Below are 16,058 nucleotides of genomic sequence, written 5' to 3'. Positions count from 1 at the left end.
AGGACTGAGGAATTAAACATGCAGCCACTCTGGGGGCAGACGTCACCTCCCACTCCAGCAAGCTCTCCCCAGACATTTCTGAAGTCACTGGACCAGAACAGAGTGCTTAAACAGCTATGCATCTTCACTGCATCTGGAATCATGCTGAGTTCAGCCAAAGCACCAAGCAAGATGGCCCTCTCTTTAGATCCATCGCACATGGTCCAGATACACATACTGTATCAGTCATGATTAGAAAACTCCACCAGGCCCCCCGTATCTTGTACCAGGGTTGCTTTGACTTTGGTGAAATATCTCTCAGAGACTGAGAAATGTGGCACACGTTTTCACTCCCTGCTATCTGTTAAATTCCCAGAATGCACCAGGGCATTTACACTGGTGACTTGTTGACAAGTTATCAAAAGGTCACTGAACTGGTAAACAGATGTCATATGCTTAAAAAGCTGCAACCACTACCCACACAAGCGAATGATAATGTCAGTTACCCTGCCAATGTTGTCTGCAAAGAATTTAACAGTGTAAGGATGTGGTTCTTTTTACTGTAAATTCTGATTTAAGGAACTTAAGATGAGTGAGAAACGGATCGACTTCTCATTTTACGTCGCGGTGTTTTTGGAACGCTGCCCTCATGTTTCATCTGGATGCAGGCTTCCTGCTCTTGTCTGGCAGGCAAGGTGAGCACATTCTCGGGGGAGAAGGCAGAATGACAGAACGTCTATGGCAGGCTGATTCAGAGGGCGTATGTGCAAGTACTGCGTGGGCGGAAATGCTCCTCTTCTAAAACCACTGTGGTCTCAATTCCAAAAAAATCAAGATGCCAATGCAGAAAACACAGGACACAAAGTGATTTAATTAAAAAAAGGTTTATTAACAATGTAAAATGGTCTATAACTTCATTCAACTGAAAATGACATTACCTTCTGCATGCCCTAAACACTTAGCACTATAATTTATAAGCAAAAACCATGCTGTGCCTTTTCAGTCTGGATGTATAAGCCGAATGGGGAGCCCATCAGGTTATATTGACCAAAATATGCCACCATAAAAATAAAGAAGTATGTAATGCTAAAGAGTGTGTTGCCATATATATTTCTACACATATATATGTATACAAATATGGCACATATATCTGCAGAAGTTTTTTATTTATATACTATGGTATATTTTAAGTGCAAAGGCTTTGTAGATGTATTGTATAGCATCATTGAAGTTGAAAAGTAATGTGGGGTACAGGTTTTTCGGTACATGGAAGACTAAATTATATATAAGTACTGTTACAGGACTAGAAGAGAAAAACAAATTAGTGCAGGTCTTTCGTACAAGCTGTCTAATTATGTGAGACAATACATAGATACTGCCAATAGGAGCTAGTGTGGTAGTAGTTTTAATTTGCTTCTAGACCCTTGCGTCTGGCTCTGACAGGTGTAATATACACAGATGTCTTCGCAGTCTTGCCGTTGGTGAAGAGGATCCATTCTAACAGAAGCTCTCAAATTAATTTTAGCTATTAAGCAAGATATCTGTGGTTATTATGGAGGATCAAGTTAAAAACCTATATTATTTCATCTGGTTATGTTGCCCTACTAACAGATCAGCAGTAGTTTAATTCCACTTACAAATTTGGAAATAACTGTTAAAAAGCATCATAAACAAAATTAGAATATATATGTTTGTGACTATTATCATTTTTTTTAAAGAATTCCTTTTTTATCACAAAATAAAGCTAGAAAATGGGGCAGCTTTTTCAAACACATAAATGTTTTGGATATGGCAGTAATAGTTTTGGGGGACACAAGTGCTCGGGGATTATGGGTAATGTTCACACAATGTTCTTGTCTCCTTTTCCCTACTGTAGATAGTGAGGAGACTCTTAACTGGACACCAGGCAGCACAGCCCCAAGAAGCGCTTCTTCCTCTGTCGGACCAGGGGGTACGGAGTGAGATTGAGCAGACTGCTGTCATCTGTGTCACATAGGAGACAATGCAAGGTGGCCCTTCAGCACATGGAAGCCTAGATATGCTGTGCTAATGTGTGATCATAACATGATGGTTGCTGGTTCAAGTCCCACTATAACTGTGGAAGCAGGGTTAGGTAAGTAGGAGGATAACAATGCGTCCACAACTACATACTATTTTGTTTTATTAGCACTTACTGTACTCCTGCTTTTTTTCTGAACTGAATAAGTCAGGATTGCCTTGGTAAAGCCAACAAAAGCTTTCAGACCAACGTACCTTGATTCTTCAGCGGCAAAGGCATGGATTCCCTGAGTTTGCTAAGTAGGTTCTTCATCTCCCTCATGTCCCTGTGCAGGCATTAAACCAAGACGGCCATGAGACTGACACATCTCACCCAGATCAGTCACACTTCTACGGTGCCACAAGATTCATGGCCATCTGATCAAGTCATGTGACCTTATGCGGGCGGGTCCTGTCTGCGGGTGGGTTCTCACAGACTGATTGCGAGGTTCCCTGAAACGGCTGCTGTTCTAGCGCCACCAGAAGTTTCAACACTGAATTGCATGCTTATTATTGCACAGCAAGTAGCTCGCGTGCTAGACGAAGGGCACTTTCTACTTTAATGCAGCACAGCTGACATGCAGGAGAGAAACCCGTGATGTGAAACCCCTCCTAAAGTGAAAAAGTATGTGAGTCGCCCACTTCATTTTCTGTCGCTGTCTCCAGTGAAGATAATCCGACTGGTTATGCGATGTGCTGCAAATTTAGTGGAAGCTGCACTGGTGTGTCTGCCCTTGGATGGAGGTGAGAGTATTCATGAAAATCTTTGCATTTTAAATGAATGCTTTGCTAATCTGATAGGATGTGCGGCATCAAAAGCGAGTGGAGACTGTGGGGGGACGCTCGCCCAGCACCCGCGGCAGGAGCCCGGCTCTGAAAGCACAGCTGTCAGATGCAAGTCACAGGTCACCATCCGACGGAGCCACGACCGAAGACGCTCGCTGTCTCATCGACGGACACTGACGATGAGAAGCAGCCAGCAGCCGGTGTTGGAGGACCTGCTTATGTACTATGCATTCCCAAACCCTGACCTACACAATGTTTGAGGTTTTGCGGAAGGGCTGCTTCATTTACATAAATAAACTATACATTTCCATTTTTTTACAGGTCCTTAGATTCACATCTGAAAAAGATGGAAATGGTTCAACTTACGAACTCGCTGATCAAATTGCCAGCAGTCCCTCCCCTCCCAACTTGGCTGTTTCATCGGTCCGTGAAATTTTTGGATGCCACTGACCAGTCTGCCAACATCAAAATGTTGGGAATCGCCCAATGTGTCTAAGAGACACTGGGGTACCACGCCTGGATCCTGCTGTTATTTTGTTCTACATCAATCACTTTTTTGCTGTCACCCTTCGACCCAAAGAGCACAGCCCTCATTTCAGTTACAGGCTAATTTGTCTCTTTCTATAAGCTCGCATCCTATAGGTCAGGGGATAAAGTGCTCTGACCCCTGAGTCGCACCATAGCTTCCTGCCGGCCTTGTTACCATGTCCCCTCGCATGTGCGTGTGTGTCTCTGTTTGTTTGTGTACACCTTAGGAAACATAGTTTTGCTTTCTAATGATCAGCAAAAAAAATTAAAAATAACCAATCTGATGGAAAAGGACCTGGGAGGCATCTTGCCTGGTTCGACAAGAAGAGCAGTTTGCTAAAAACACGAAAATCACGAGTTCAGATTCCAGGGAGTGCAAAAAAATGGTGTCCTTTCCCTCTTTTGTGAGTCGCTTTGGATAAAGGTGCGAGATAAATGTAAATAAATGTTACACATGGGGCCTCAAACAAAAAACACAGAATGACACAAGCCCCCCCCAGGCCCACAAGCATGGCGGCTTCCAGGTGTGACGGCTCCTACCTCTCCGTGTTTTCGACATCTGTGGAGACCAGCCAGCAGTACTGAGGGCAGTCCACCGGTGAGGACGACGTCTCCTCCAGGATGGGGATGTCGGAGCTCTCATCCAGCTTGCAGTCCACCCTGGGAGTTGTGTGCGACTCCTTTCCTGGTGATACACACACAAAACGACAGGTAAAATTATAAAACTGGGAGGCATGCAAACCGTACCACCTAACCTCATTGTCCACATGAAAAATACAGTTAGTATTTAGCTTGTAAGATCCTTGATTGAAAATTTTCCCTCAACCCCCCCCCCTAAAAATACAGGAATATTTTGTGCCGATCAATTGACAGATGAATAAAAACTCCCATGCTACTATGTGCTGGTTTTCGCTGCAACCCCGTAGTTATACTGAACAAAAATATAAACGCAACACTTTTGTTTTTGCTCCCATTTTTCATGAGATGGACTTAAAGATCTACAATTCATTCCAGATACACAATATTACCATTTCTCTCAAACATTTCTCACAAATCAGTCTAAATGTGTGATAGTGAGCACTTCTGCTTTGCTGAGATAATCCATCCCACCTCACAGGTGTGCCACATCAAGATGCTGATCTGACATCATGGGTAGTGCACAGGTGTACCTTATACTGCCCACAATAAAAGGCCACCCTGGAATGTGCAGTTTTTTGCTTTATTGGGGGTCTGGGGACTCAGAACCGGTCAGTATCTGGTGTGACCACCATTTGCCTCATGCAATGCAACACATCTTCTTCGCATAGAGTTTATCAGATTGTCAATTGTAGCCTGTGGAATGTTGGTCCACTCCTCTTCAATGGCTGTGCGAAGTTGTTGGATATTAGTGGGAACTGGTACACGCTGTCGTATACGCCGGTCAAGCACATCCCAAACATGCTCAACGGGTGACATGTCCGGTGAGTATGCTGGCCATGCAAGAACTGGGACATTTTCAGCTTCCAAGAACTGTGTACAGATCCTTGCAACATGGGGCCGTGCATTATCTGTCTGAGTGGCTGGTCTCAGACGATCTTGGAGGTGAACCTGCTGGATGTGGAGGTCCTGGGCTGGTGTGGTTACACGTGGTCTGCGGTTGTGAGGCCGGTTGGATGTACTGCCATATTCTCTGAAACGCCTTTGGAGACGGCTTATGGTTGAGAAATGAACATTCAATGCACGAGCAACAGATCTGGTTGACATTCCTGCTGTCCGCATGCCAATTGCACGCTCCCTCAATGCTTGTGGCATCTGTGGCATTTTGCTGTGAGACAAAACTGCACATTCCAGGGTGGCCTTTTATTGTGGGCAGTATAAGGTACACCTGTGCACTACCCATGATGTCAGATCAGCATCTTGATGTGGCACACCTGTGAGGTGGGATGGATTATCTCAGCAAAGCAGAAGTGCTCACTATCACACATTTAGACTGATTTGTGAGAAATGTTTGAGAGAAATGGTAATATTGTGTATCTGGAATGAATTGTAGATCTTTAAGTCCATCTCATGAAAAATGGGAGCAAAAACAAAAGTGTTGCGTTTATATTTTTGTTCAGTGTAGATTACTAATCAGGGGACTGACTGGTCAAAGAGTCCTCGTATTGTGTTTGAACAGCTGACCTAGAGGTTAAAAACCTGCATACACACTGGCCCTTTACAGATAAGATTGGCCACCCCGAGTTAAAATTGTATTGAATGAACCGCAAGGGTCTTGGTGGACTCTAGCCGGGTCAAGACAGGAGCATGGTGATGTACCTTTCCTGTGGATCTGGAGCGAGCCCAGCAAGCACACGGACTTCAGCATCTCTGTGATGTACATCTCCAAGCAGCACTGCAGCTGAATGAAGAGTCTGCAGATCTCTGGGTGGATTTCTCCATCCTCAGGGCTGCAGGGGACATGTAGGGGAGAAGTGGGGGCACATCGTGGCATGTTAAGGTACGGGGACACCCCCACTCTGCTCTCCAAGACAACCAAACCCCGATGAAAAAAAAATGCTCTGATGAACTTCCAGTGACCCAAGGCAACCAATACTCATCGCAACCAACTGCTCAGCACAGCATTTCCAGTACTTCTTCAATTTCACTGAGGTCATTCATCGAGAGGAATCAATCTATTGATAGCATATTTGTTCAGGGGCAAAAAGAAGGATAAGGTATTGTGGCATGCTAAATTGGGGTCAGACCAAACAGATCATTCATCGGTCTAACTGTTTATGCTGGTCAGGGCCCAGAAAGATTGGAGGAGCTGGTGACAGTACAGGGAACGAGGTAGGGTTACCCACTAGATGACAGCCGATCACGGGGAACATGCATGTACGCATTAACGGCGACTTAGAGACACCAGTTAGCATTAGTGATTTGGTGGAGAGCGTTCAAATTTGGGAGGCTGTGCCTGCAATGGGAAGGTCACTGGTTGAAACCACAAAATCAGCCGAGTGATTCCTCCATTAAGGCCCCAAGCAACACCCCCAACCCCTAATTGCTCCAGGGACTGGATGAATTTTTAGTTTCACTCATTTCTCGGTTTATGTGAATGCATCCATGTAAAATGTACATTTGTTTGCAAACTCCAGCCAGGCTCTTCCCTGCTCCTCGTTGATGAAGCGCTTCTTCCTTGCTTTAGGGGTCTTTAAGGGCTTCTCAGAGTCCTTGCAGTCCCAGCTGTCCTAGCAGTGCACTTCACACCACTTAATGTTTTCCATTCTTTTTGACGGTCACTTGATGTCATCCTCCGAATCATAAGTTACTACCCGATAAGTTGACGGTCATCTCTGCCATTAGAAAGTTGCTTCTGCCCTCTACCTGGCTGGTTTCTGGTCATTCGCAGTGTCTCCTGCTTCACCTTGTTCTTGCGTACTGCTGTCTTAGAAACTTTGAGCCTGGAAGCAGCCTGCTGCTCAGTGTAGCCTTCTGCCAGCAGAACCAGGATTAAACCAGGATTTAAAAATGTAGGTTTTTTTAAAGCATAGAGTGGTATCTTCATTTTTTCCCCTGAGCTGTAAACAATGATAGTTACAGAAGTGACTAGTACAGCACATATATGGAGGGCCAATCTGACGCTGGTGTATAAGACTGACTTTTCTGAATAGTGAGACGTCAGAGCTTGTCCAGCACACGGCGAACTCCAGCACCGAAAAGCTTTACCGTTAGAGGACCACCAAGGACGCCGCTGGCTATAAAGCTAGGAGTAAAGTGTCCCCTCGCAGAGCTCTGCATGCCGCGCCAGATGGCATGATGGACGGCCACATCACCACAGGCTTCTTTTCCTGATTAATGCTTGCGTTTGTCCTTAAAATGCAGAACACACACACTGTCCGTCTCCTTATACACGTATGAAAGCGGCAGGTTCAAATCTCAGGACTATTTTTAGCCAAAATATTCACCTTTTCATCTTCTAACCACTTAACCCTGGTGAGGGCCTGGGGGGATGCCAGGCCATTGTAGACGATAGACATACACACACAGTCATGCTTAATGGGCAATTCAGAGATGCAATTTAGCCTAAGCTGCATCTTTGGACAGTAGGAGGACCTGAAGGCTCAGCATGGGAGAACATGCAAACTCGACACACCAAAAGTGGAGGTGGGATCCAAACCCCCAAAAACACAGTGGCAAGACACCAGTTACCCGCTGAGTCGCCACAGCACCCAGTTTAGCCTTTTAGCTTACAGAAAATAACCAACTGCATTGGGGGGCTTTTTAAAAATGCTCCGACAAATATATTTTAATCAACGAAAAGAATGGTCTCTATTAGGTACCCAAAAATTAAGTGGGAAAGGTCATAAATGCATATATGATATTCAGGAACTTTCTCATTAAAAATTACATTTTGATGCTGTATTTGAGTCTGTTTAAAAAACCGGAAATTCACATCGCTGAGACAACATGGAGGAAGTCAAGAATAATCGGTAAGAGAGGAAAATCTGACAAGTCCAACTGGACAACAACTCTTTCATATTAATCGTGAATAATCAAGCCCTAGACAAAACACACATTTACTGTACATCTATTCTCTAAAAGACTATCTCTGCACACTACTGCAAAATGAATTGCAGCTCATTAATAGATATTTGCTTTCATATGTTCCCCTATCTTAAAAGTACCATTTCATACCATTTATGTCGTGGGCGGTGCAAACCGTGTCCGGATTAAAATGGACTCTGCAAAGCCACGACTCCGTTAATACAATGAACTTGCTAACCACCAGAGTGACTCTGGCAGATTTCCCGGAGAGAACAGGAGGCGATGCATCGAGGCAGACGCCCGAGATCTACGACGATGACTTAAGCGAGGCAGCAAAACGAGGGCACGCCGGAAACGCCGCTGGCAAATGGCAGGGTTTCGCAGACTCGCGGCGGCTCGGGGTCTATGCCGTGTGTTTCTCTATTAGTGCTGCGCTAATTTCGGTGTCTGGCTGCAGCTGGACATTGGCCACACAAGGAGATCTAAGACGGAAACCTGCTATGCCACCCAGTTTGACAAAACACAGAAAAATCTGAAAAACATTGGTTGTGTTCATATCATGAGCATGACTATGGTTGCATATGGGGCAATAAGCCAAAACAATCCATAACATTCACAATCTTTAATGTAAAAAACAGTTTCCATAGCTTTCGCTTCGTATCCAGCCTCCTTACATAAAAAAAATCAACAAAAGCAACAAATTGAAGTCATGACTTACTGGCAACCTCCCCAGGATACACCCATGCCTCGTGCCCTTTCTTGCCTGAGACCCAAACTCCCCAACAACCCTGACCTAGATAAGCAGGTGGAAGATGGATGAATACAAAGCCATGACTGAGAGGCTGCCTGGTGTAAACTTTGGAGAGAAGTGGATGGCCTAGTCTGACCTCAGTGCATACTGCATACATTTGTGTTACAGGAAAAATTCCTGCGATCGTTTGCATTTGTTTGACATGAACCGGCTTGTTTTACAAAGGAATCCTCACGAGAGGCTGCTGTTAATCACACATTCACTGTTATTTATAGTTACTTTCCTTCTATTACTGCTCTTGAATATTCAGCAGCAATAATCCAAACTGTCATTCCTGGACCCAAACATGAAAAGTCCCCTGAGCAGCACGTGGAACGCGAAGGGAGGCTTCCTTCTCTGTGCCCAGTATGTGCGGCGGCGAGCAGGGAATGGAGGTGCTGCAGAGACAGGTGACAGCTGAGACCTAGAACGTCCTCTGGCTTTATAGCGAAAAGCAAACCTTGAGTTTTCACGTGAACTGTGAATCAGAGAGGGGGCTGTCATCATTTGCTTTGGGCTTGCGGGTCACTTGACATGCCGAACGGACAGAAAGCAAGCTGGCGTCTCGCTCCCTGTTACTGCTCCGAAGTTTTTTTTTTCCCCTTTCCCAAAAAAAGCATCGCCAAAAAGAACATCTGTTTCCCTCAGTGAGCTAATCTAGTCTAGACAGATTCTGTCCTCCTCACACTACGGCTAGGGGTCAGCCCTATTTGTAGAACGCTTCAGTGTCGGATAACGATCGCTATCACTCTTAAGAGGCCGAGTCATACTGCACAGCACAGTGGGGATGGCAGAATGAAATGGGCATGCTATTTAAATGCATGATAGTTGTCAAATACATTATCTATCTATCTATCTATCTATCTATCTATCCATCTATCTATCTATCTATCTATCTATCTATCTATCTATCTATCTATCTATCTATCTATCTATCCACCTAGCTACCTACCTACCCAGCCATCCATCTACCTATCTACCTACCCAGCCATCCATCCATCCATCCCTCCATCTATCTATCTATCTATCTATCTATCTATCTATCTATCTATCTATCTATCTATCTATCTATCTATCTATCTATCTATCTATCTATTAGTATTTTGGGGTAGACAAAAATACCCATTGTTACAAACAGGAATGGATTTCATTGCTTCTATGTGTATATAAACCCACTGAATATTAATTCTTAAATGTAAAAATTGTCATACAGTCACATCTGGGAATAGTTCAGGAATAAAGCAATGAATCCCAATTCAACAAAGAATTTAAAAGATACACAACAATTTAAGTAGACACTGCAACCATATTTCCAATGCCTTTGTCTTTTTCTGTATATAAAATACAAATAAATTTGAAATTTTGCGACTCGTATATAAACTGGGAAAACATGATTTGAATTACATTTGGGAGGAGGGGTCACTCCACTGAATGGAAGAAGGAGCCAAACATCAAATGCAATTCCAGGTACCAGAGCAAAAATACTAATGCGGCAGGCAATTAACGTCACTAGAAGGCAGCGTTGCTCAAACTGCTGGTATAGCCCCCGAACTTAAGAGAATGCCAGAGAGCAGGTACGCTGTGCCGGGGAGGTAAGACCAAAAACCTGCAGGGCGGCGCCAACTCTGTCCATTCTCACTTCAGGCTACTGCTTCTCCTCTGTTCTCAGACCCACAGAGGGGAATGTCAGGTGACTCAGTCACCCACGCCGAGTCAAAGTAGTACAGCTAGGGTATGGGACTGGGGGTCATGGAGGGTGGGAGGTTAGGAAGATTCAAAGGACCCCTAAGTGACTGGGGCCCTAAAAGAATTAAAACGTAATTGGATCATCTCGGTTGGGGACCCAATATGATATGCTTTCATGGGGCCCGAAATCTCTAGTGTCACCCTTGCATGTGGCGAGCAGCACTATGGTACAGCATCGTGGATCATAATGGTCGCATGCCCTAGTGTCATTGTCAAAATGCCATGGATGGACAGCACAAAAGAGCTGCAGAATGGGCAGTAAGCCACCCATCTTCAAACCACCCCTCCGGAACAGTTGAAGGATGGGCAATGCTAGGATACTTACTGATTAATTAATGACATCATACTTGATGTCCCTTAATATGAAACCAGAGACTAACATATAGGTGAAATGTTAAAGAGTTGGTTATTTGACCTGAGATCGGGAAGAGCAGTTCAAAAGAGGCTAGGCATTGGTTAGGCTAAATGGGGGGAGTGACTGACCATAATCCAACCACCAAGAGAGAAAATACGGAGAATAGGAGCAAGCCGGGGGGGGCAGCATGCGAAAATGGAGCAGAGAGGCAGGGGAACGGGTGGTCGGGGGCTTGGGAATCTGTCAGATGGTGAATCTCATTGCTCTGCGCAAAGCGTCTCCCCGCTCTACTCCGAGGGAGGACAGCGAATCAGCAGTCACCCATACGAGCCGAGAACCGCGAGGCAAATCTCGAGAGGCCGTGATTGTCACAAATGTGGCCGCTGATTGTGTATTAGGCGACTGCCAGCCGCACTTTTACGTTGCCCGAAAATATTTCTAAAGACATTAGCTGCGTGGTTGTTTAGTACGCTATTTAAAGCAAGCTCGTCAACAAGCAGACAAAGAAGGTTAAATGTATACCCTAATGGCTGTTCTGCAAGTAGCTGTCAAGTGGCAGGTACACCATATCTCCCTGTCTCTCTCTCAAACGCACAAAAGCATGAAACTCACAAACGGGGTATACATATGGCTGACTTAGAAAATCCGAAATATATCAGGAATGACAAACACAGCGATATAAATAAAAATAAAAAATAAACCTGAAGGAAGCTGTTTATACTGCAATTATATGGCCCTCAAAATACACTGTTCTGTAAAATGCAATAGTTTGGCTACATAAGTGCACTCCCCCCCCCCCCCTTTGATGTAGACGTGTTCTTTTATTTTCAAAGTGAGCACTCAAGTCACCTGACTAATGTTTTTCAGAAGCAAAGAACAGAAGCCGCTGTAGGCAGCACAGTAAACCAGGAAACTTAAATTAAATCTGGCTGCTAAGGGCAAGAAAGCAAGCTGATGTTTTGTAAATGGTGCTCATATTCTAGAATAATCTCTCATAGCCTATTCAACGTACTTTACTATCGATTCTTTACACTGTACTTAATGCTCTGACCCTCCACACCGATTATGGTCAATTTTCACATACATTCTTGAAAAATGGGCTTTTAATCTCTACGGAACCACCTGGCAGAAGATGGAAGAGCAATAAGACAAAAGAAGTGAAGAAGGAGCGTGACGCTGCAGTGTCGCTCGAGCCGTCCTACGTGTTAATGCCATCGATTTCACAGCCTATTTTTCATCTGCTATCGCAGTACAGTAGTGGGGGGTCTGTGGGTTGCTGGGAACGAGGGAGGGGCACAGAACTCAAATGAACACATCGTGCTGCCAAAGGCACGTGTGACTGATCTGACCCATATAAAAAATGACAAATGTTTTACTCACATATTGCAATATGCTGCATACTGTAGAATAAGCAGGACAATAATAACAATAATCATCATCAGCGCCATTGTCAGCCATCTTAATAAGGCTCTGATTTGACCTATTTTTGGCTTGTTTTAATCCCTTTATGCTGCCATGGATAACTTCTTTTCTTTCTACTTATAGCAATGTGTATGGACAATGCCAGCCAACCTCTGTGTACCTGTGCAGTCATAACAGCGCGGTAAAGGCTTCCAGGTCAGTATTACAGCCAAAGCACAGACAGGCGCCCTGCTGTATGACTCCCGACTCCCTCTCACTTTCCCACCCTCTCTGTCCTATCCCACTCCTGCCCACTCTCCTTAATTCCACAAAAGCAGTATGCGAATTCCAAAATAAGATAAACACAAAAGTATATTTCTCATTGTACATGAATACTGCAAAGGATAATTATCATATACACTGTAAACAGAATTAATAGTCAAACTACAATCTTGATTCCATTATTTGCATTCATGTTATGCCAAATAATACTAAAATTCTGATCAATCTGGCAGAGTCGGTTTGTCAAAGGGTCTTACCAAGGCACTACGACGCATCAGCACCAAGGACAGCTCCAATGACTACAGCAGAAATTATTCTTCTCTATCACAGACACTGTTAAGTGTGTGTGTGTGTATGTATGTCTTTAAAAAGACAAGCATCAATCCCGCAAATTTTATTAATAAACCAACAGGATATAATTTCCAAGCTTTGATTCAGAATGTATTGTGTTTGTTTGCTTTTAACCTCCAGACAGCCGCGCACGCCGGTCACTTACCCCGGAATTGCAGAGAGATTTTGGTGTGCGCTTCTCGCCATCTCACAGCCTTTGGTTCGTGTTTTGTGCATTTCTGCGCGCAGAGACGGACAGTCCACAGTTAGTTCCCCGATGGAGATGACCAGCTCTCGATAAAGGGCCACAAGTGTATTGAAATCGTGGACAATCTGAAAAAATAAACAAATAATTTAACAAATATCAGTGCATCTATTTCATGTTTCTTTTAATAAAACGTCCTTTTGGTCTTTTTTACTTAGTAGGTAGGACACTTTTGCCGCCAATTTAAGCAGCAAGGGCCACGGTATGGTAACGAATTAGTTATTTCACGTCACATTAACCAGATAGAACCGTTTTAGTGCACCTTCCCTTTGTACAGAGTATGAGTTCGTACACGGAAAGCCGGAGAAGTAGATGTGCAGGTGGTAACGTGTATACATGTCGGTACAGATGTGTAAACAACCTGATTTTCTCCAAAAATCAATATTTGTCATTTTTTCTATGTACATGGGTAAAACCCTACCACAGACAGAGACTTCGGAAAGAACGCAAAATGCATTCAATTATTCACCTTTTGCATACTGATAATTTAAGGAGCAATGCACTTTAAATAATCTAAAATAGTTAATATGTTCATGGTTTATTTGTAAAATGTAGGCTACAACGGCCATCCATTAAAGATTTAGCTAAAGCTTCTTTTTCTTCCCCAAATTTGCCAAATCTTACTGATGCAAGACATGGATTTATATAGTCGCTTGCGGCAAAAAAAAAAAAAAAAAAAAAAACAGGCAGATTACGAGACCTCTACGCAATTCAGTCAGTGCATAATGAAGAGATGGTGTGTTTTGTAATACACGTACATAATTCAGATTCAGCCACATTATTAAATAAATAGATACTAACTTCATAAAAGGCCATGGCATAAGTACATTCAGCGACGTTGGGAAATCGCTTGACTTCAATGTATACGCTAAAGACGTATAATATTAATCTCCATTAGCCTTGTAACAAAAATGGCAAAAAGCGTTTGTTTTTATTAGATTTGCTATATAATAACAGGGATGATTTGCGGCAGTTTAAATATAGCACGTCCGCACGTGATTTGAATAGGAATAGGTATGAGAGTACGCTAGCTGCACAGGATCAAAATAATAAAGCGGGATCGCGTCACCAATTGTACCCACCATCCTGCAGTGCTCCACCACTCGCTGGGCTTTGCGGGCGCTTTCCGTGCTCTCCCGGCGCTCCGACTCCCGATACTGAGCCTTGCCGATTTGAAAAATGTTCCCGGCGGATTTGGGGCGGTTTTTGCGCCCATTCGGTGCAGAACTCATGCATAAACGGCGGCCGGTAAAACCTACGCGTGCGATTAATTTTTAGATTATTCTTGCAGCCTTTAAAAAAATTGTTCGCTGCTTTTGTTGGTGTTGATACAGTATCACTGAGAGCGACCGACTGGTACCCTACTGTTCAGACAGGTCTTGTGGCTGGCAGCCTTCAGCGCGCAGGAGTGCCGGATGAGCGCTCGCATCTCCTTTCCGCATAGCTTCCACTGCAAAAGCGAGTCACCTTCACTCCAGCAGAAACCCGATTACAGATGAAATGTCCTGTTCGCTCTCGGCCGATCCCTCCTTATGTGAGGCGCATTCAGTGAGATCGAGCTGCAGCCATGTCTTACATTTATGAGTTTCCATGAAGCACTGCGGATAGGCTGATGCGTCTCAATCGTACGCGGCAGCTTTTACTCTAACGTCGCCAACAGTGAGATCATGACACGGATGCTGTGGGAATAACAGTTCGAGTGACAATATCGCTAATGCCACGAGTCAGACGATTGCGATAAGAAAAGCTAATAACGGATGCCACTGACTGTCCCGATCTTGTTTTCAAGGTCTTCTTCTGAGAATATAGCCAACCTTGGTGAAAAAAACAGGAGACACAATAAATGGCAGCCTGACGTGGCAAGCAGAACGACACACTCATAAGACAAGAATACTAATGCAATCCATCAAAGTAGACCCCTGGGGAATGAACACCTTTTCCAGTAGCCTATGTTAAATCGTTAATTACACCTCACCCAAACTCATCAAAAGATAACCGTTAAAATAATGACAAGAGTGTCAGAAGTTCTAGGGCAAAACATGCAAAGATGAACATTTCTATATTTAAGATTTTTCATATTTAAGAATACAACCCGTACTGCTTACTTAAAGAAAGCCAGGCAATTGCAACGACCTAAATATGAAAACATAAAACAGTGTCTTTCAATCTACAGCATGATTTAAGTAGTGCCTTTTTAATGGCATATCCGTTTGATTATGATGCACCGTCAGCTCACAGTGCTAATAAAATGTATGAAAGGAAATGGTTTAAAAGGGGAAAATTAAAGAATAATAATGTCCATTGCAGGTTTAATAAAATAATATGAGAACTTCATGGATGTTTACTGGACCAGCTGAGAGCAACTGTTTCGAGGGCTGTGCTGGACAATGTCCTTGAACCCGAATCCTTGGTGTTGACGGTCGGAAACAGCAACAAAAAAACACGACCATTTATGGTAAGTCGCAAATTTTCGAATATTTTGACAGTTGAAGCGTGTTTTTTTAATGATTATGGTACTGCATAGTCCGATAGTAAAGTGCACTAATATGATTTGCGGTTCAGGCATGTTTAGGCTAGTTTAGTATAAGTGAAAATTTATTGTTGTGTAAATAATAAGTAAATGCTATTGGCTAAGCATTTCGATCCAAGCAACAATATTTCCACCGGATTACAACACTTTTAATCTCAAGTGAATTTCGGATTGACGCACAATTCATGATTTGGCCACTTAAAAATATCTCGTCTTAAACCATCTGATACACATGTCATTACCATCCTTACTAGGTTTAATATTCTCTAATAGTCCACTCTTCAATAGTTTTTGATAGATTTCATTGATATTCACGTGATAGATGGATGACAAATTACGGTGCGGCAAGGTGTAGTAACCAAATATATTTACTTACAGTACTAGTTTACAATTTGGGACTCTGTCTACTGTTTGCGCTGTAATATAGGCCTATTGTGTTGAAGACAGCCACTAAATTGAAGATAAGAGTTTAAAAAAAACTTTATATTGCAGTTTAAACTAATATTTTCATATTTTATGTTTATGT

General features: G+C 43.4%; 1 protein-coding gene across 1 annotated transcript; it reads right to left on the bottom strand.

Annotated features, from left to right (window-relative positions):
• Positions 1-857: 857 nt before the first annotated feature.
• On the bottom strand, positions 858-15,393 carry LOC125724910 (regulator of G-protein signaling 7-binding protein A-like). Its single transcript, XM_049001380.1, has 8 exons — positions 15,348-15,393; positions 14,368-14,816; positions 14,085-14,257; positions 12,904-13,070; positions 5,626-5,756; positions 3,871-4,015; positions 2,233-2,303; positions 858-1,962 (listed from the first exon to the last, which is right to left on the bottom strand). The coding sequence occupies exons 2-8, from the start codon at positions 14,429-14,431 to the stop codon at positions 1,871-1,873; spliced, it is 843 nt and encodes a 280-aa protein (XP_048857337.1). The 5' UTR covers positions 14,432-14,816; positions 15,348-15,393; the 3' UTR covers positions 858-1,870.
• Positions 15,394-16,058: the final 665 nt, after the last annotated feature.

Source organism: Brienomyrus brachyistius, chromosome 2 (genome assembly GCF_023856365.1).
Source record: "Brienomyrus brachyistius isolate T26 chromosome 2, BBRACH_0.4, whole genome shotgun sequence".
NCBI classification, from domain to species: domain Eukaryota; kingdom Metazoa; phylum Chordata; class Actinopteri; order Osteoglossiformes; family Mormyridae; genus Brienomyrus; species Brienomyrus brachyistius.
Note: the sequence above shows the minus strand (reverse complement) of the source record. Positions and strands in the feature narration are given on the sequence as shown.

Excerpts from the sequence above, each read along its gene's own strand:
- LOC125724910 (XM_049001380.1), bottom strand. The coding sequence starts at position 14,431 with ATGCGAGCGCTCATCCGGCACTCCTGCGCGCTGAAGGCTGCCAGCCAC. Across the intron at positions 5,757-12,903 it reads AATCTCTCTGCAATTCCGGG|CCCTGAGGATGGAGAAATCC; the intron begins GTAAGTGACCGG and ends TGTCCCCTGCAG. Across the intron at positions 2,304-3,870 it reads GATGTCGAAAACACGGAGAG|GGACATGAGGGAGATGAAGA; the intron begins GTAGGAGCCGTC and ends ATGCCTGCACAG.